General features: G+C 44.7%; 1 protein-coding gene across 2 annotated transcripts in view; it reads left to right on the top strand.

The window, feature by feature from the left end:
- ZCCHC7 (zinc finger CCHC-type containing 7) overlaps positions 1-20,391 on the top strand; it is an 86,864-nt gene that overhangs the window by 42,278 nt on the left and 24,195 nt on the right. For both annotated transcript variants that reach the window (XM_015615321.1, XM_033520561.1), the window contains exons 4-6: positions 12,997-13,040; positions 14,172-14,297; positions 15,289-15,459. In XM_015615321.1, the coding sequence (XP_015470807.1) occupies positions 12,997-13,040; positions 14,172-14,297; positions 15,289-15,459 (341 nt within the window). The remainder of the gene's footprint in view (positions 1-12,996; positions 13,041-14,171; positions 14,298-15,288; positions 15,460-20,391) is intronic.

The following is a 20,391-nucleotide window of genomic DNA, read 5'->3' as shown; positions in this document are numbered from 1 at the left end:
CAGAGCCAGCTGTGCTGCCCAGGGCCCAGAGCAGAGCCAGCTGTGGCACCTGCCAGCACCTGCACACCCAAAACACCTCCACTGTCAGTGGGTGCCAGCCAGGCCTCACTGCAGGCCAGAGGGTGATGGGCACAGCCAGGGGATCAGAGCCAGGGGATCACAGCCCAGCCTTTGCAGTGTCATTGTCCTTCTGTCCCCATTAGTCACCTCCAGGGCACTGCCTGCCACAGGGCCACATGGAAGCATCACAGTGATGGCATTTGTGTGATGTTAGTCATGCAGGGAGTCCCCACATAGGCTACCATATGACCCAGATTTCATTAAAAAGTTGAATATTTGAATTAAAATGCGATTATTTTGGATATTTCAGCACTTCTGGACATTTTTACCAGTGTAAATATTGTCTACAATTAAGCAGCTCCCATTCTCCACTTGTTTTTCCGTGCTCAGGTCACTGAGGTGCTCCAGCCTGAGTGCTCCTGTTGATATCAGTGACAGTGGTGGCTCCTGCAGTGATGACACCTGGATTCCCCACGGCATTCCTCTTTTGTGTGGTGGCAGGGTAGGGTGCTATGGGTAAAACACCCTCTTTGTGGCAGAATTGTTTGTGGTTTTTGTTATGGCACTGTCAGATTGCAAAGGAAAGGGAGGTTTTGCAGGGCTTTGTCAAAGCAACCAGCCTTGGAAGTCAAAAGTATAATCTTCATTATAATGAAACAGAAATAATGAAGGCTGGAGGCAGGTGTGTAATTCAAAGAGCATGTTGTCAGAGACAATGGCAAAAACGGAAATCAGTGTTTCTACAGCTCCTGAGATACGTTCTTTTCAGGCAACCAGTGAATTTATCATTCTTTATAATTCCAAGGAGGGAGGCTAGCTGTGCATTCCTTTCTCAGATTAAATAGTTGGCCCACTTGTTCTCCAGATTTTGAATGTTGCTGGTGAGTGATCTGTTTGCTTCAAATAGTGTGTTTACTTGCCTGCATTTCTGTCGAGTAGGTGGCTTCTTGTGTTTATACCTCTTTTTCATTTTTTAAAACCATTTGAAGATCTGCTGGGTAAAAAATTGCATCATTTTTCTTTCCCTTATGCTTCTGTCTGCACCTCTGTTAAAAAAATAATAATAATGTAATCACATCTTTCCTAGTGCATTGTTGAGTTTGTTGATCTTATACAAACACAGACATAAATGAAAGCAAGTGTAGAAATAATGCATCTCAATTGTACTTTCTCCACATTTTTAAAAAAATTAATATCTGATTTTAAGACTTGTGTAGTATATGCAAAATACACACCTGATTTTAGTCATACTGAATCATCTGAATCACTAACTAACGGCAAAAGGAGATGCAAACTTGAGCATCTGAGGAATTTTTTATTGCTCATACATCAAGCACTTGAAATAAAATCTTTGAGGTTGTACTCAGCAGATGCCCTAACTGCCACCCACAATTCATAACACTTTGGGAGTTTCTGAATTAAGAAGGTAAATATATGGGAAGAAATCTGTAGCTCTGGTTTTTAATTGGCAGTTAATATTTTGGTTTTTTTTCCTGAAGCACACGGGCTTGGCACCAAGGCCATTCCTTATGGCAGCTCACAGCTGACAGAACTGGGTGTGTGTGCTGGCACATTCCTGTGAGGCTGAAATGCTGCTCCTCACCAAGACAGCCAGTGCTGGCCCAGCAGGTGTGGCTGCCTCCAGGCTCAGGTGACATCTGGGGCTGGATCTGGCACCCCAAAACTGGTGCAGTCTCTGGTAGCAGTGCTTGGTGAGCCCACAGCAGTGGCATTGTCCCACTGTCAGGACTTGCCCAGCAGGTCACATCTTGTTTTTGGACAGCCTTGGGGCCACCTCAGTGCCACCCCTTGCGCCCTGGTCCCACTGCCACCCACAGACAGGGACCAGCTGTCAGCAGGAGGGTGATGTGGGGTGTTCCAGCCTCCTCCTGCTCCTCCTGCTCCTCCTTCACAGACAGTCTTTTTCTTTTCTGATGTTTAGTGAGAAATGGTGCCAGCTCCCTCAGGGCTGTCTCTGCTGGCACTAGCTCTGTGTTCCCCCTTCCCAGCTGGTCAAGACTTTAGGGACAGGACTGGTCCTTGTGAGCTGTGGTGGCTCCTGTGCCCTGGCCACAGGCTCAGAACATCCCTCTTGTGTTCCACTGCTTTTCCTGTCTCCCTCCTCCCTGCACACAGCCCACTGAAAGATGGTGTGAGTTACAGAGAGTTTAAACATTATTTGTTTAAAGGACTGAGAAGCTACCACCCTGCTCAGGAAATTTGGTTGATTGCACATTTTAAATGAGGCCTTGGTGATTTTTTTCAGTGATAGGACTGGTAGTTTTTTTTCCTAGTGTTGCTAGGTAGAAGCAGGATCTGCTTTGCGCCCAGCCCTTCAGTCATGGATGCATACATCCCTTCCTCTTGTCCAGATCAAGGGGGAAAACCTGAATCTCAGATTTCAGGAGTTACTGCCCAGATTTGTGATACAGAAACTATATTTAGTCAGTTGTGCAGTAGAGCCATGGTTCTGCTGCAGCGTAGGGGACTTTCACCTGAGGTACACGGGCAGAACTGTTCAGATGGTTGACTCTTTATCAGAAAGGAGTGACTTAAATCACAGCTTTTGATGTGCATCAGCTTACTTGGACTAATACAAATATTTCATGTTCACTTCAGCTCAGTCGCATGAAGTAAGTGACCTGAATTAAATAACTGCATATTTTAAAGAATACTTCTGTTTAAAAATCAACATTGAAACAAAAAAGAAGCTTTAATCAAGCAAAACATTGTAAAATAAATGGAAAAAAAAAATAAAGTGCATAATATTTTCCTACTAGAACAGCAAGAAGTTGAAACTTGCATATCTGAATTTAGGTAGGAAGAGCTAGCATATAATATACCTTCCATTTATACTTACGTCTGGAGGAAGTGACATTAAATGTCCTAAGTGCTGTTTTAAAACTAATTAAATGCAGGTAAACTATGCAGTACTGCTGTTATCCAATTAATTTTCAGTAAAGGCTTGCTAAATTCTCAGCACTCAAATGCTTAGAATCAAGTATAGACTTGTGAGCTGTCCTAGTCGCTGTGCTCTGTTCTGTCTCGGGCACATCACAGGCTGTGGAAAGCTTGGGCAGCTCCCTCGGGGATTGATGTGGTGCTGATCACATCCCTCCTGGCAGCACCTGGGCAAGAGGTGCAGGGACCTCCTGCAGGCTCCTCAGCTGTAGGAAAAACTGTTATTGTTAGAGAACCTAAATTTAGTAGATGTGAAAGAAAGTTTTGTTCATTACAACACCATACTTAAAATACAAATTGTTTTTGGTAGTGGTGAGAAGGATTTTTTCCTATTGCTGTGGAATCTGTGTATGGAAAAAAAAAAAAAAAAAGAAAAAAGAAAAAAAAATACCTACCAAACAAACAGAAAAGAAACCAAAACCACAGAGATAAATTATCAAAGTATAAAAACTATGTCTTTAGCATCACAGGAGGTGCTTTTGAGCCCACCATTGAAGTGTTAATTGCAGTTAATACGGCATGCACAAAATAGAAAGTAAAACATAATGAGACAGAGATCAAGTTTACACTATTTTTAAAAACTGTTTTGTTTTATTAATTAATGGTAAAAAAAGCATTTTCTTCCCATGGTGCAAGGGAAAGCCCTCCCTGCTTCTGGAGCGTCTGCACCCCACTGCTGAGACTGCTGCGCCAGTGTGCATGGGAAACACACAGGAAATTGGGGTCTCTGATTCATTTTATGTGAGATAAAATCTGAGATAAATTGCAGCATTGAAAGATTTTTAAACAAGCGAAGACTGAATTCTCTCACTGGGAGTTCTTATTTACTGATTATAGCGAGAACATTTCCTTTTTTCCACTTTTCTTTGAAAAGAGAAGGAAGGAGAGTGACATCTTTTCTGCTGTGGTCCTTGTTGCAACAGAACTGTTGTAGCCAGTGAGATTTAGCAGTTCTTTGGCAAGGCCACTTCATTTTTCATCACCTGAAAACTGTACCTCTTAAGTACAGAATTTTTCTGAAAAACTGTTTTCTGTTGTGAACAGAAGGCTGATGTTGAGATGTCCATTCCAATTGTTTTCTGTTCCAAATGACAGAATGCATTTGTCATGTGAAACAAACACCAAAAAATTAACACTGCAATGGAAAAGGACATGATGTATTTTCTCATTCTTTGCCACGTTACAATCTCCACCCTGCAGAGCCCAACATGTGACCAGTCTCAAGACGTGTGACCTTCAGGCACTGGATGCTCTTAGTGCTCTTAGGTGCTGTTATGTTCCAAATATCTGCAGGTCCTTCATGGCAGTTTTGTGTTTGGAAGACAAACTGCACCATCTTGGTACATGCTTTACAAGCCATGACCAAGGTGTTGAGAAGATCTTTCAAACTCTTCCTGCTGTAGAAGTGCTTCGGGTACGAACTAAAGGATCTGCCTGTGGTAGTCATAAGGTGATAAAAGCCCAGGTAGACCAAATGAGAGCAGAGTGCTTAAGCAGGAGCTTTGTTCTCACGGAGCATCTCTGCTGCTGCATATCCTCAGATGCATCAGCATCTCGTTCCTAATCACTTTCAGGAGTGCTGTGTCACTGCATCACTCCTCTCTTTTGGGAAGCCCAAGTCTGAGGAAGCCTTCAATGTGCAGGGGCACCAGGGTGCATGGCAGGTGGGAAGATTTGATTTCTTCAAATGGATTGATAGCAAATCTAGGAGGTGGTGTTCATTTCTGTTACCCGAATTGGAGAAGCATTCTGTTCAGAATGAATATTTTTGGGAACGTCCTGCTTATGAGTTCTATTGCTATCATCATGAGGACCAAAATGGAAAAGTAGGAATTTTACCCACTGCATGTCTCCATACTGGCATCAGATCAAACTGCAGTTCTGCTCTCAGAGTAATGCAATTTCCCACATCCTGACTCTGACCAGGCTCTTGGGGAGTCCTTTTGTCTGGAGTTCATTCGAGTCCTCCCTGGAAAAGATGAAAGTGCTGAGATGAGAGCTGTTTTGGGTCTGTCTCTTCCCAGGCACCCTGTGGTGGTCCTCTTCATGTTCCAAGAGCTGTTTGTGGGAGCCTGGTCTGAGTATGAGGATGGGAAGGAATCACCAGAGCTGGGATGATTTCATTTGCCTTTGCCCAATGGGCCATTTATCAGCATGAAGGAAAGTTGAACCAAAATTCTGGCCCATACCCAAAGACTGGCACTCAGCCTGCATTGAAATGTGATTTATTTTTTCCTGGGTTAAAGATTTTGGGAATTTCAGGGAAAAAGTTAGGATCCCCAATTAAGCTTGACAAATTTCAGATATTTATCTACATCAATATTATTCCAACTCAGGGATTATTTCCCTATTTTATTGTTTATGGCAGCATCAAGAGAGCTGTGCTGTTTCTCCAGGATGCAGCTACTGGTGAATGGTTTTAGGTTTGTGATTCAACTGAAGCATTGAATTTCCAAGAAGCAATTAATTTCCAAGAAGCTTTAAATCTGGATTTCATTGCAGGGAGACACATCACATTGTTGGCACATGCCTTACAGGGCTTCTTTTAGCCACAGGGACTTTGGCAGAGCTGACACCACAAGAGCAAGGTTCTGTGGACGTTGTTGTCTCTTTTTTATTTATATTTATATTTCATCCATTTTGTATTGGTGAAAAAAGATGCACCATGTTGGCAAAGGATTCACAATTGCTGATGTTTGTAAATGGTGAGGAGGGAAGCAGGCTCTGTCTCAGGCTCTGTCTCAGCAGTTGGGGTTTGCAGCTGTGGAGGATCCCGACAGTCCCAGAGCGGTGTGTGTGTGCTGGGCTGGGCTGGCAGGCTCCAGCAGCCAGATGGGACAGTGACACTGCCACAGACACCCCTCTCCACGAGCTGATTAAGAGGTGAAGGTTCCCCGTGGCTGTGGAGCCCTGGCCCCCACCATCACCTGCCTAGTGAAGGGTTGTGCAGCCCTGACAAAATCGCAATCGCTTCAACGTCGAAATAGTCTCAGTGACGCTGAATCAATTCCTGGCAACCTATTGATCCCACAGGGCATCTCAAGATATCCCTGCTGCTGGAGCTCAGGCCTCACACACCTCACAGCCCTGCATGCCCAGGCCGTGCTCCCGAGCTCCGTGTCCGTCTGTCCGTCTGTGCGCTCTGGAGAGGCTTGCTGGGCATCGGTCTGCACTAGCTCAGTGTGCTGCCACAGCAAATGCTGCAGACACCTTGGCAGATGAATGACACTGGGAAACAAAAATTATTTTTCCTGTTTTGAAATTAAAATTGTGTCTCAAAATGGGCGGTTCTGTGATTAATTTAGACGAGTCTAAGACTTTCTCTGGCACTAACGTGTCCTGAAATTTCCCTTTATTTCATTACTGTAGTTTTGGCTTTATCCTTGGTTTCATTTTCTCACATGTAATTCTGAGTTAGCATTTATTATTTTTGTCTTCACCAAGGATTGCTGGAATCTAAAAGGTATTTCAGACAACTCAATCAAATAGCTAAAAAGGGTTTCTCTTCAAAGTAAAGTATTATTCCCTTTTCAGTCAATATAGAAAATAGTCAAAAAGTGAAATCTTGATGCACCCAATGAGAACAATAGATTTGTATTCAGCCTTTCCTTCTCTAAATTAGAAATCACAGTATAGACAATGGGATTTCTAAATCATATATTATACCTTATTCTCTGGTGGGAATAAAATGTTCATGTTTGCCTTCTTTTCTCTGTTTAAGTTTGACTGCTGTGAACACTAGGAAGAATAACCCTGCAGCTTTTTTTTTTTTTTTTTTTTTTTTTTTTTTTTTTTTTTTTTAATCTATTCACTTTATACTTTTCAGACAGATTTTTCCCCGGGGTGAAACAAAGGTTAACTGAAATTTCCTCTGTTGTGTACCTGAACGAATCAGCAGTTTGAGAAGGAAATCCCATTGATGGGCAAAGAGAGTGACAGGCTCTATTTAAAGAATTCCCCCGACTGTGTGGTAGACCAACCATGCCATGAATTTAACTGTTCCTGTGGTCCCCATACTTGTACCCACCAAAAAGAGAGAAAAACCTACTTTGTTCTGCAAATGTTGCGCTAAGCTTTGAAAATCATGAGCCGCGGAGTTTTGTGAATTAACATGGCCAGCAGTGGCCAGTGCTGAAGGAAGCAGTGTTACAGCACAGACAGAAAACAGACAGGAAATTATGCATACTTACATAATGGAAAGGGCACCCTACGTGTTCATGTTTAGCATGTGTCCCTGCATTTCAGCAGTTTGGTGGTACGTGTATTCCACAAAAATATGATTTACAGAATTGTCTTTTGTTTTGTCCACTGCACATTTTTATTCCCACGTGGTACCTGAGGCGCTCTAGGCAGACAGAGCTGCTGGATGAAGTGGAGCTGGGGGAGACACAGAAGGGCACACGTGTGGGGGTGCAGGAGGGGTCACTGGAGAGGCTCTTTGACACAGAAACGGAGTACAGGGCCAAAATGTGTTATCAGGGACCTGATTCCTGTTAGGACAGCAGGATGCACAATGCTGCAGTCATATCTGTATTTATTAAAGTCTGTTTAACACCAGAAGTATGTCTCTGCCAGGTTAGGTGGTGTTAACTCATCTGTGTTGTGCTCCGCTGTCTGTGGTGTCCCTGGGGTGGCCACCCCAGCCCAGACACACTGCTGGGGGCTTAGAGCACCCCAGCAGACCTTTCCTCTCTGGCAATGATGGCTAATTCTTCCCCATGGGTCGTAGCTGCTGAAGTTTGTTTAAAGTAACTTTTACAGCTCCTGGGGGGTGTGGTTTCCCACTTTTGCAGGGCTGCTCAGAGGTGTGTGAGTTTCTTTTCCTGTTTGAACTTGGGTTTGCTTCTGGCCACCTCTGCCTTTGCATCAGTCAACTGCTTACATTTTAATTCATTTCAAAGTGGGTTGAGTATTGTTTCTTGGATTTTGTCATGCTTTTGATGGCACAGATAAAGGTTGCTAAAGATAAAGCATTGCAGGGATTTCTCTACTGCCAAAATGTGCGCGTTACTGGCACATACATAATTTTAGGTATGAAGAGGAGAGGTAAGAGGGGCCTTTTTTTGCCTTGAGAAATTGAACTTCTGTCAACAATTCCATTGACTGATTTCCCTGTGGGAGTTATGGATCTCTTTTAAGCTGTCTTAAAAAGATATTGACAGGTATTCCATTAAACAGCAGGTGTTTTGTTTTTAAGAAAATCATCTCTTTCTTATCAAGGAAATGGTGAGAAATCCCTAGAATTATCTAAGAAAAACACAGCGGGGTTGATGATGCTCCCCTGCAAGGGGCTGCTGTGAGCAGCTGGGGTGTGCAGAGGGGGCTGCAGCCCCTTGGCCCCAGCACGTCCTGCGGGGAGGGGTCCCTGCGGGGATGGGCCTGGGGCTCAGCCAGCACGAGCAGGACCAGCCTCATGTCCATGGATCTGTTCTGCAGCGGGGCAGGTGTGGGGTGGGATGGGTGTGGGGTGCTGCAGGCACACACCTGCTCAGGTGACCGTGCACAGGCTCGTAGGCAGCGCCGTGCACACACACATCTGTCTGTACGGCCCTGGAAAACCTCTGCCTGAAGGGAAAGATGTGCAGCGTGTCCTGGTCCACAGACACACAAATTCCTGTGCCTTACAGAGCCTGGGAGGCCACCTCCGTTTCTGTTTTGGGACAGTGCTTGGCTGCTGTGCCAGCACACTGTCATTCCTTTTCCTTTTGTGAGAAGGGCTACGTGGGCACAGAGAATGTGAAACTCATTGTATCAGTCTCCATTACTGTAAGACTTAAATCACTTCAGGTCACACATAATCAGGAATTTTCAGATACATGTAATATGTCACAAGGTGAAATTCTTACAGATCTAGTGATTTTTAGGAATTTTAAGGCTTATAATTTTAAAATGTTCTTCCACTAGCAGCAGAAGCTGTGTCCTGGTATGGTAAATACTGTTCAGAGGTATGTCTGAAACAGTCCACGCCACAGAGATCTTACACTAGAATATAATTAGAGTTCTCTGTTTTGTAATATGCTATATTAATTAGCAGTCAAAATCCAATTTTTAAAGCCCAGCTTTGAAATGTATTTGCCCTTCAGGCCACGTATCATTGTGCCACAGCTTGAAGTGTCTTGTTTCACTGGGCTGATCATAAAATAATATAAAATACATCTCATCATGTATTTTCCAATGAGAACGTAGGGGGGACATGACCACTTGCCGCCTTCTTTTGGGAAATTTAGTGTTTTATTTTCAAAGCTGGATGTCCATGCTCTGCAGCTTCTCTGTTGTTGAAGAAGGTGATGACACAAACCCTTGCAGGACAGGCAGAGCTTGTGTAAGGATGTGTTTTCTCCCAGCCCTGAGGAGTGAAACACGAGTGTGATTTTAGGGGGGATCACAGCCCAAGCCCAGCAGGGCCCTGCCCTGCCTGGCCAGGACAGCCTGATCAGCTGCCAGGGTCCCTGGTGGAGCAGCACAGCAGATAAGGAAATTTTGTGAACCGTTTATTGTTTAATCTGAGTCAGTGTTTTGTTCCGTGGAAACAGATTGTTCCTCCGGGCAATTTCAGGTTTTGACTGCTGGTCCTCCTTCTCCCTCCTCCCCTCCTCTCCCTGTCTGGGATGAAAGAGGGGAGGTTTGAATGCACATTGAACAGTGGTCCTAAATCTGGCTTCACCCTGAGCGCTGCTCAGAAATTTACATTTTCATGCTGATGGAAGGATACATGTGAATCTCAATGATCTTTCAAAATTTTCTTTAAATAAAAGCAAAGCTGTTGCTTGCCATTCATCCCATTGTGCAGGGGCAGAGGACAGCCAAAATGTGGTACTTGATAAAGGGAGAACCTTGTGCAGACTTCCATTTTCATATAAATGGTGTATATTTTACATCCTCTTCTTCCCTGATCTGCAGTTTGACCACACCATTTTCTCAAAGTATAAATTCAAGAAGTTTATACAGTAAAGTCTATTGTAATTTTTTACTATAGAAATATATATAATCATAGTACAGGTATTCATCTTAATATTAGTATAGAAAACTTAGTGTAGAAATTAATATAACCTTATAAAGTAGATAGCATTTAACAAATGAAGATGAGGACGATTAAAAACACAAATATATCAAAGATGTTCTTGGGTTTTTTTTTTAACTCACAGACAGCTTTAAGTAAGTTTTGTATGTGCAACTTCTCCATAGAAGAAGGGGGAAATCAGAGATTGTTTCAGTAAGTCTTTGAACTGTGTATTCTGAAGAGTAAAAATAAAATGAAAGCAAATGTAACAATAAAGCAATCACAGCCCTCCCTTCAGGCAGAAATCCACCTCTGTGTACGTGCCCACCTTAAAAAAAGCGTGGAATGCTCTGATGTGGTGCTGGCAGTGGCCTTGGAGGACATCAGGTGCAGGTGTCCTGCCCAGCTCGGCGAGGGATGGAGCTCCCAGCAAACGGCTGTGTCTGCCCAAAACTGCCCTGGCTGCCTCAGGTGGGGGTCTGTGGGGTGGGAAAGCATCATCCTCGGGCTGCCCGGGGTTGGTGAACCCAGCTGTGGTCTCTTGTCCATTCTGTGTTGATTTTGGGTGCCCCGGGGCAGAGCCAGCCCTGCGCCCTTGGGGAGGCTGCCCCTGCCCGAGGCTGTGTGACGAGGGCTGCAGGCTACAGAGAATGTGGCATTAGGGCTCCCCTGCCACGCCAAGGTGCTGCTGGTGGTGCTGGTGGTGCTGGGTGTGCCAGTGGAGCAGCCAGGACACTGCAGGAGCGTCCGGGAGCCACCCCCGGGGCACCGGGATTGCCTTCGCCACACATTCATTCACCCAAATAAGCAAACAAAATCAGAAGGAAGGGGAAGTATCTGTCAATTTAATAAGAGTTTTGTGATTTATGTCATGATCTAGAGGCAGACCAAAGACTGTGGTCAGCGAGAAATATTGTTGCAGATTTTTCTGTGTCTCTACTGCAGGATTTCACCTTGGTTGCAGAAGCAAAACTCTCCCTAGATGTTTCAGTCTGAAGAATTCATTGTGTGTGAAAACAAAGCCTTATGCAATCTATTGTGAATTAGAATTAACTTTTAGATCACCAAACAGATTTCGTAAAAGGAGATTTTGTTGTAATATTTCGTTCAGCATTAAAGCTCTTTTTTATTTTCTGAGTGGAGCACTTTTAGCTTCTTGTATTAGTAGTATTTGAATCATTGTATCATGGTTTTCCCCTGTGTAGCTGGGGATTTTGACAGTGAAGAAGAGAAACTTGGTTGGTTTGCCCTCAGGAAGGACATGCCTAGTGATTAACAGGAGTTAATTCGCTGGTAATTTTGATCTGTGACCATTCTGCATGTGCATTTCTGTGCAACATAGCACTTGCGGTGCTGACTGCCAAGGCAGAGCTTTGAATTACAAATGCCTTTTTCTTTATGAATTAATTTCCTTAACAGGCATTTAAGCCATAAATAATGCAGTCAAATATGACAGTGTTTTTTTACTTTTAACAATCAGACCTCAACAGGCTTGATTTTCTCTCGAGTGTACCCACAACTCGCTCCTGCCACGGGCACGGATGCACCACTCTCCCATCCTCACTCCCCGTGGTCCCCAGCGATGCTGGGGTAACAGTGCAGGTGGCTGCTGGAGTCCTGGTGTGGCAGTCACTTTGTGTGCCCCACCTCAGGCTCAGACATCACTGACATCGGTGTTTTAACTGGACAGTTAATGCATTATCAAAGTCTCAGTGAGTAAGTGTTGAAAAATAAAAATACTTCAGGCTGTTGTTCAGGTGAGAACATGTGGTGTGAGCCCTGACTGTTGAATGAAGAGCAGCAATAAACAGGTGTGCTCTAAGGCACCTGAGTGACATACCTAGTGTCCTAGTACTGTATCACACACTTCAGCCAAAATTACTGGGTTTTTCAGTAAATAAACAGAATGACATAAAATTATAGATGATATAATTTTAATTTGTAGTCGCCCACCTTCTAATGGAAATCAAAAGTGGAAAAATTTTTGCTGTCTGTAAATCATGATGATGATGTGATTTGTGTTAATAACATAGATGCCTCAGATTCAGATGGAATAGGTCGTGATGGATCAGGATGGGACAGTTTGCATGTAGAAGTTTGCAAACACACAGGATTAATTTACATGCAGGTTGTAATGCTTGCTGTAAAGCACAGGTGAGGTGAGCACCTGTGCTGACATGGATCCTCCTGCAGCAGTGAGGAGCTGCTGTGGAGCACAGCTGTGTGTGCACAGCCACAGCACTGAGCCCTGTTCACATGCAGAATTTTTAACAGCTCTAGCTGCATCCCTATTCCTTGAGCTTGTTGCCCTTTCATTTCCTTCTGGGTTTGTTTCACTCCTGCCAGCCCAAAGGCTGCATGTGAGAAGGTTACAGCATGACAGTCAATAATTCAGTGTGTCCTCCTGATTTATTGCACATTACCAAACCCTGTTTGGAAATAGATTTGCTCAGCTACAGTCTGGGTGTCTGAGGTTATGCCTAGCCGTGTTGGCACGCAGCTGTCAGGATGCAGGGCTGCAGACACAGACGTGGTGAATTCGCAAGGAGGAGAGGTGTGTGCTCTGCAGGAACTTATTGTTCCCTGTGCTCTCAGCCTCTGGGCTGGAGCTGGAGCTGGGCACCCCCAGGAACGCAGGCAGGGACAGCTCCAGTGGCTGGAGTCAGGGCCCTTGGAGCCCATGCCTCTGGAGTAATTAAATCCCCACCAGAATTTAAACCCCAGGGGTCAGGACAAGAATGTGGTGTCAGAAAAACTCCTCCCAGTAGGTGTACATGTGCTGATACTCAGGTGAGGCAGATTTGGTGCCCACTGGGTCAGTAGCTTTCCTTTACCAAAGACGGAACTAGTTTCTCTGCTTTGGTACATCAAAATCTGTTAGCCATTTCAATAACTGCAGTAACCATCGTGTTGAATATATTATAGAAAAATATTCATATAAATAAAATATAATTAGTTTTATTTCTGTTTTTCAGGAGAAATTGATGTGGACTGGTCCATCTCTCATAAAGACTTAGAGGTAAATACAGACAACCAAATTTTTCTATAATTCTTTATTTTATTGCTTACTAACAAGTAGAATAAAGTTAATGGGATTGAAAAATCCTCTGTTTTGTTTTTCTGGGACAATTAGCAGTGTCCTCCCACAGGAGAAAGGAGTTCTTGAGTTGAGGCTGGCATAGAGGCAGGAAGGGACAGGGATGCCAAGAGCTGGAGTTCTTCCACAGACTGCAAGATGGACATTGGTTCTTCCTTCCTGGTCTCTTTGGAGCCCTGGATCTGTTTTGGGGCAGCTCTGGGAGCCAGCAGGGTGTGGAGCCTTCCTGGGCTGGGCACAGGGGCAGCGTGAGGACACTGCAGCCCAGAGCTGCCAGGTGAGGTGCTGGAGCATCCAGGAGGAGCAAGCTTCAGCTGCTGTGTCCAGCTCACTCCCTTTTTCTTTCCAATGTCCAGTGCAGCTGATACAAGCGAGTGACACTAAGAAATTCTTGCCCCGAGGCAAGAATTGTACCTCTCCTGTTCACTCATCCAAAATTTTATGTATTTTTTTTTTTAAACTTGTCATGTTTACTAGGCAATGATGGTTGTAGATAGGATTTTCAGTTCTGGCTGCCTACACATAAAGTATGTGTGAGGTCACTGAGAGAGAGACAGTTGTTTCCAGATTCTCTTTTCTTTTTTTTCTTTTTCCTTTTTATGTCTTTCTTTACAATTGCAAATTGCATATTTCATCCAGACTTGTATAGCATTGTACTTTGTCCAAGCAGTTTGCCTTAATGTGTGCAAGGGAGTATGTAACTTGCATTTGCAATTGATGTTCATTATATTTGTGCTCTGAAAAAAATTCCAGTTGGTCGTGACATAGCACAGTGAGTAAAAGTATTTTGGCTAATTGAGGGAAAGCTCCACAACTGCAGTTTTAAATAGTGAAAAAGAATGTCCTGAAGCGGAAGTTCAAATGAGAACTTTTCTTCCAGACAATGCAGGTTTCTCTGTAACAGAATTACCCATTCCAAACCTGGATGCGTAAATTGTACGTGTGAAACCTTAGATTTCTGCTGGATCACTGCCAGCAGTGACCTTTCTAATTCCCAGTTCCCAAAGCACAGAATCTCAAGTGGTAAATGCATTTCTCTCTCTGTTCCACCAGGCACAGATCTCCAACTATGCGGGCGTGAGGCACAGCGGCATGCGCTACTACTCAGCTGACAAAAACATTACTTGTAGGAACTGCGACAGACCAGGGCATTTGTCCAAGAACTGTCCCACTCCAAAGGTAAATGCAACACTTAAATCACTTGAACATTCAGCTGTTTTCCTAATATATCTTTGTGCTTGCTGTTAGAAGCATGATTTCAGTGGTTTATCCTTTTTTGGAAGCAGTGCTCTGAGGTGCAGGATAGCTTACACCAGATCAGTTTACTGTATAAAATTATCCCCCTGTTTGGCAATGTCATTGCTTTTATTGTTTTTATAAAAGAAAAATGTGCAGAATTGCATCATATAGAATCATATTGAATGGTTTGTGTTGGAAGAGACGTTAAGGATTAACTTGTTCCACTTCCCTGCCATGGGCAGGAGCAACTTCCACTAAACCAAGTGGCTGCAAACTGAGAAAAAAAAAACAAAAAACAAGTGCCATAAGAAACATCTTTTTTTTTCAAATGGTAAAACAGTCAGTAAGTGTAAAATATTTTTCAATTGTACTTTCAACAAGGAGAATCTGTGGAATCAGAAATACAGCCTTAGTAAATAAGTGAAAGCAGAAAGTATAATAAGCCATGATATGAACAGTGCTAAAAACCGTGGACAAGACAAAACTGGAGCGAACTTTAATCTCAGGTAGATGCCAAATATTCCAAAAGTTTGTCTTGTGGTTAGGGGTTTAAAAGTCAGTCAGTACGCTGTCAAGAAGTGAGAGCCATTGTATGACAGCCTGGATTTACCAAGCCCAGCACCAGAATCTGTAAAACCCTCGGGGCTGTCACCCATGAGGACACTCAGAATGACCACATCCCACGGACCCTGGGGGGCAAATACACTCACTCACTGGGAGAAGTGGCTTTACAGAGACACAGGATTGCCCTCAGAATAGTTGTCACTCCAAGTGCTGAATTGTGTGAGTGGTGAGGCTGTGCCGGGGAGCCCGGATGGCGCACAGCTAGCCCACCCAGCTGCCCCCAACACACCCCTGGGGGGGCAGGAGAGCGGGAAGGGTCTATTGAAACATTGTCACTTAACATGACTCTGTTTTTATTTCTCCACAGAAAGTTCCCCCGTGCTGTCTGTGTGCGGGAAGAGACCATCTGCAGCACAGCTGCCCAGCACGGTTCTGTCTGAACTGCTGCTTGCCCGGGCACTATTTCAAGGAATGCCTGGAGAGAGCCTATTGGAACAAGCACTGCAACCGCTGCGACATGAAGGGCCACTATGCTGATGTGAGTATGGCCCTCGGCTCAGAGAGCGGGTGTGGTTTGTTTTGTGTCTGCCAGAAACGGAATTTACAATGGCTACAGTCTCCTTCTGTTTCTTTGCTTTTACATAGTGCCTATTTGTATAAGCATATGAAAATCCTGTGTTTAGTCATTACTTTATACTGTCAGAGTTTTCACAGAGCATGGTTCAAAGAAGACAGACCAAAGCATTGTCAACACTTGGTCTTTAGTTTGGTTCAGTTTAGCAGTGGTGGACAAAAATGTCCTTTTTCTCCAGGAATGAAATGTGCAAGGAGGTGGAAATCAGGAGACGCAGTATCTGCGAGTGTACCAGCAAGATGTAAAAAGTAACTCTGATGCCTCGGGGGTTCCAGACTTGTGGCTTTCTCACTGTGATCAGATAGTTATAAGTAAAAATACTATTACAGAGAAGTAGTTTGAAGGCTTTGAGTTTGACAAGATCTACTAAAGTAAAACATAGAATTAAAGGGAGAACAAATGTAGTTGTCTCTTTCTTTCATCTTGTATTACATTATTATGTAATACAAATTATGTCACCAAAATTCAGTCCTGTATGTAACAGTCAAGCTGCTATGATATTTTTTCTCTTTAATTAAATACAGAAAACAATAAAAGGCAAACAGATAATTTTGGCATGCAGACACATTTCAGTTTCCATCTATAGATACGGCCTATATGTTTGTTTTTCAAATACACCTGTGGGATTCCATAAACACTGGATTTTTTGAAACTCAGAAATATTTTAATCTCTTTCTAAATCTCTACTTCCTGTCTTTATTTCTTCTGTTTGGTCAAAGAGCATGTCACAGTGGTACATAAGATGTGCAAAGGACAAGCAGCATATTTGGGAGCTGCTATTTCTTATGATGTATGAATGTGTTTCAGATGTACTTTTGGTTATAGCTAATGTGCCCACAATATGTTTAAAGAATATGAATTGTACATTTGTGCACCCTCATTCTGGTAGGCAGTGAGACAAAATTGCAATCTGCAAGGAAGCATCTTTTCTTTGCCATCTTTTATTTTTTGCACATTTTATGTCACCAGTTCTCATGAACTTTTCTTTAAAGAATCATGAGTGCTCTATCATACAAGCATTTAAATCCTGACTGAGCCATGCAGGTTATCAGGAACATCACAGCATGTATTTTTTCTGCTCATTCTGGTCCAGTTTAAATAAGAAAGGGGTTTTTTTTTGAAACTGTGGGCAGTTCTTGTTCACTCCTGCATGGGAAGTGTGAGGCTGCCTGTGTCATTCACCTGTGTGAATATTGGAGCATCAGAGCAGGAGCTCACCTGCCCAGTCCTCAGAGAGAGAGATGGCATGGCAGAGCAAAGGCAAAAGAGTCAAAACCAACAGTAAATCTTGCCTGAGATCACAGCAGAAAGCCTATGAAGCCAACAGGTGATAAAGACATGAAAGGAACACTTGGACAGGACAAGGTTGCTGCTGATGGCCTAAAAAAGGTAATTTTTTTTCATCTGGGATGTTCATAGCAGAAGGAGCCATAGTGGTGGCATGTTGGGATGGGTGTATAAATATAATAAACATGGGGTGATTCAAGGCTGCTTTTGTAAAGGAAATCCTTCTCAGGCATCTCTGGAGTTCTTCAAAGGAGCAGGTTGACAAGCAAGTGCACAAACATGATCCAGTTGACATAGTCTACAAATTCCAAAAGGCATTTTACAAAGTTTCTGACCAAAAGCTTTCAAGCAAGCTAAACAGGCATGGAGTAAGAGAATAAAGGTGGGATATGCTAGTGTGACATGGGAAGGGGTGAACGATGGGGAGACAAGATTTGCTGGGAAGAGTGAATTACTTACAGAGTCAGTGCTGTGAGCCAGCTGTGCAGAACTGCCTGAGAACTATAAAAATCAGTGGGAGAACACAGTAAAACGGCAATTGAAATTGAGTGGCAATAAATGTAATGTAAAATAATCCCATTTTGGCATATGGAACAACAAGTTCTGCATATGACTGTTCAGGACTCAGATTCTAGTTAGGAGACATGATTCCAAAAAAAATCAGTTTAGTCTTCACAAACTGTAAAAAAAAAAAAAAAAAAAAAAAAAGCTGGTGAAATGGTAGGAGTCACCAGGAAAGCTGGAGCACCTGGGCACAGCTTTGGTCCCTGTCTTGTGTATCCCTCAGCATGGCCCACAGCTCCTCAGCCTGCAAAGGAGGTATCAGAGGGAAGGGTCTATGAAGAGCTTCAGAATCACCTGTCATTGTGAGACAGTGGTCAGGGATCAGTTGTTCATCATTTCTTCCCGTACACCTGACAAAGGCAACAGAAGCCAGGCTGGGAAGAGACAGTCCAAGATGACTCTGTGGTCAGCAGCAGACCTGGAGGCACCTTACTAAGGGAGGCAGATCTGCCCTGCTTCCAGAGGAAATGGGAGCAGTTCCTGGAAGAGAAATCAGAGAATCCTACAGCACCAGGCTGGAAGGGATTATGGATCATCTGATCATCATCCCCAACGTTTCTTAGCAAAACATGGTCTACACACAGGACAGTGCAGCCAAATCCCCAGAGTGTCCAGTTTTGGGGAATCCACCACTTTCCTCAAGAGATGATTTTTCTCATACTGAGAAGTTTTCTCCTGTGGCCTCCTAAGATCTCCCCAGGAGAGACTTGTAGCTATCACCCCTTGTCTTTCCCATGTGACTCCCTCCTTCTTGTTATCAAGCATACATTATGAAATGCTTTGGATGCTCAAAGGAAGTTGTAATTTGTCTTTCTCAGCAAGTTTACTCCCTTTACTGTAACAACGAGGGTGCAGAACAGGGTCTTGTGCACAGAGTCTGTCACTCAGATTTTCCACTTTGGTCCAGAAGTGAATGTGAGGCAGTTCAAGGTGTTTCACCTAGCTTGGTTAGGAAATACTCAGTTACTTAAAACATTTTAGGATCATACTTTTATGATCTGCTAGATCTGTCTCTTCTCCTGAGACAGTGCTGAGAGCATACAGAGTCCTCTTAGCTGGAGGTGTACTGGAAGCAGACAAACCTCGCACAGTTTCCTTGGGAGGATTATCAGAGGAGCTGCTCTTGACTGATTCAGTGGCAGTTCGGTGTATGCCATGAACCTTGTGGTTGGTGTTCAGCCTCACCTGCAGCAGGGGTGAGAGGAAGACTCCATCAACAGGGGATGTAGCAGGGAGCAAGCAGGCAGATCAGGCAATGTCTCCCTGGACACCTGGGAAAGCCAGCATGCGGATCCTTGTTGAGCTGGAGGGGCTCTCCCAGGAGCTGGCAGACAACAGTGCCCAGGTGCTTGGTGTCCTACAGCCACACTGTGTCTGATGGCCCCATCCAAATGCCCAAATATCCTTGTTGTCAGCACTCCTTCCCATGAATCAGCTGGTTCTTCGACTGGCATCTTCTCTGTGTGTTCTAACAAGTTTCTGGGCGTGCAAACCACTACTGGCCTCTTCTCTCCAGGAGGGTTCCTTCTGCCTTTGTTGTTTCTGGCATACTGCTGTGGGCTTGGATGGAGCTGGAGGTGCTGGGGTCATTCCTCAGGGGGCAGCTGGTGTCCATGTGGCCCATTTCCCCTGGGCACAGAGGATGGTGTTTGCTCTTCTCCTGAGCTCCACAGTGTCCTTCCCCACCCCTCACGCCTCTGGCCGTCCACATCCACCCAAGGGTGAGCATACGGCCGTGCTACCAACAGCCAGGGTGTGACACCAGCAGCTACCCAGCCCTGCCCGCCCGGCACCAGCGCCTGTCTGCGCTGCCAGCGTGGGGAGAGGTCTCGACATCTGCTTGTGCAGGAGTGGTTTTGAAGGGAAGCATTGTGTGTTTTCCGCGGCAGTTCCCATGCGGAGGTGATGAAAAGTGTGTGTTTTGGCAAATCTTTTGTTTTATTGTGGTGGCTTGCAGCGGGGCAGCTCCAAGCAGCCGCTGCCTCTTTGACAAAGCACCAGAGGATTCTGTTAAAAAGTTGTGTTTAGTAATTGTAGTCGTCGTGTCAGACCATAACTGACTCGGAGCTGAAGGATTTTTGCGAGATGAGTAGCTATGCCAGCAGGGACCCAAGTCTCCTGGGCCAGCCGCGCTCTCATTAAGATTTGCCGCTAGCCGTGGCGGTGTTCGGCAAGTATGTGACGTGCATGCTGTTATTGTATGCTTGGCTTGTCAGCCTGCAGCTTTCTGACACTCACTTATGTCACTCTTTATTCAGAGACGAAGAAGCTTTTGATAATTTGACAAGACAAGCTCTTAAACGATCTAGGTCATGGCCTTCACTGTCTGTGATTGTGAACATATTTCCTGAAAGCCCTGTCACTCATCACAGCTACATTTTCTCCCGGGGAGCCGCAGGCCCGTCCCGGTCTCCTGTCAGCGCGTGCATTTTGGTTATTCATACGCCAAATACAGTAGCGGGGTTTTCGCTCGCCTTTGGCCGGCGCTCGCATGTTAGCGGGGCTAATCCGCTCCCCGGCCGCGCCCCGCAGCGCCGCCGTCGAGAGCCCTCTCGGCGCGAGGCAGACGCCCGGCCGAGGGGAGCGGAAAGGAGGAAAGGCCGCTTAGTGCCGGTTTTGTGTTTGCTCATTGTTGTGGAAATATGAGAACTGGTGGCAAGGGCCTCGTCTATTGAGCTCTCGAGTCCCGGTCTGCTGTCAGGGGCTGTTTGAGATTGAGTGTTTTATTTTCTTTGATGTTCACATTGGAGAATAGGGAAGTGGGAATTAAACAACAGATGCATTAAGCCGTTGTTCTGGTAAAACAATAATTAGCAGCGGATAGAATTCAATATGGGTGAAAATGTGCAGCACCCAGTGTCGATTGTGCCGGTGCGGCGCCCTGCGCTGGGCCAGCCTCGGGCGCGCTCCCGCAGTGGTGACACGGCCCGAGGTGCGCCGGCTGCGGGGACACTCCCGCAGTGGTGACACGGCCCGAGGTGCGCC

Source organism: Parus major, chromosome Z (assembly GCF_001522545.3).
Source record: "Parus major isolate Abel chromosome Z, Parus_major1.1, whole genome shotgun sequence".
Taxonomy (NCBI): Eukaryota; Metazoa; Chordata; class Aves; order Passeriformes; family Paridae; genus Parus; species Parus major.
This window is presented reverse-complemented; position numbering and strand designations above follow the sequence as displayed.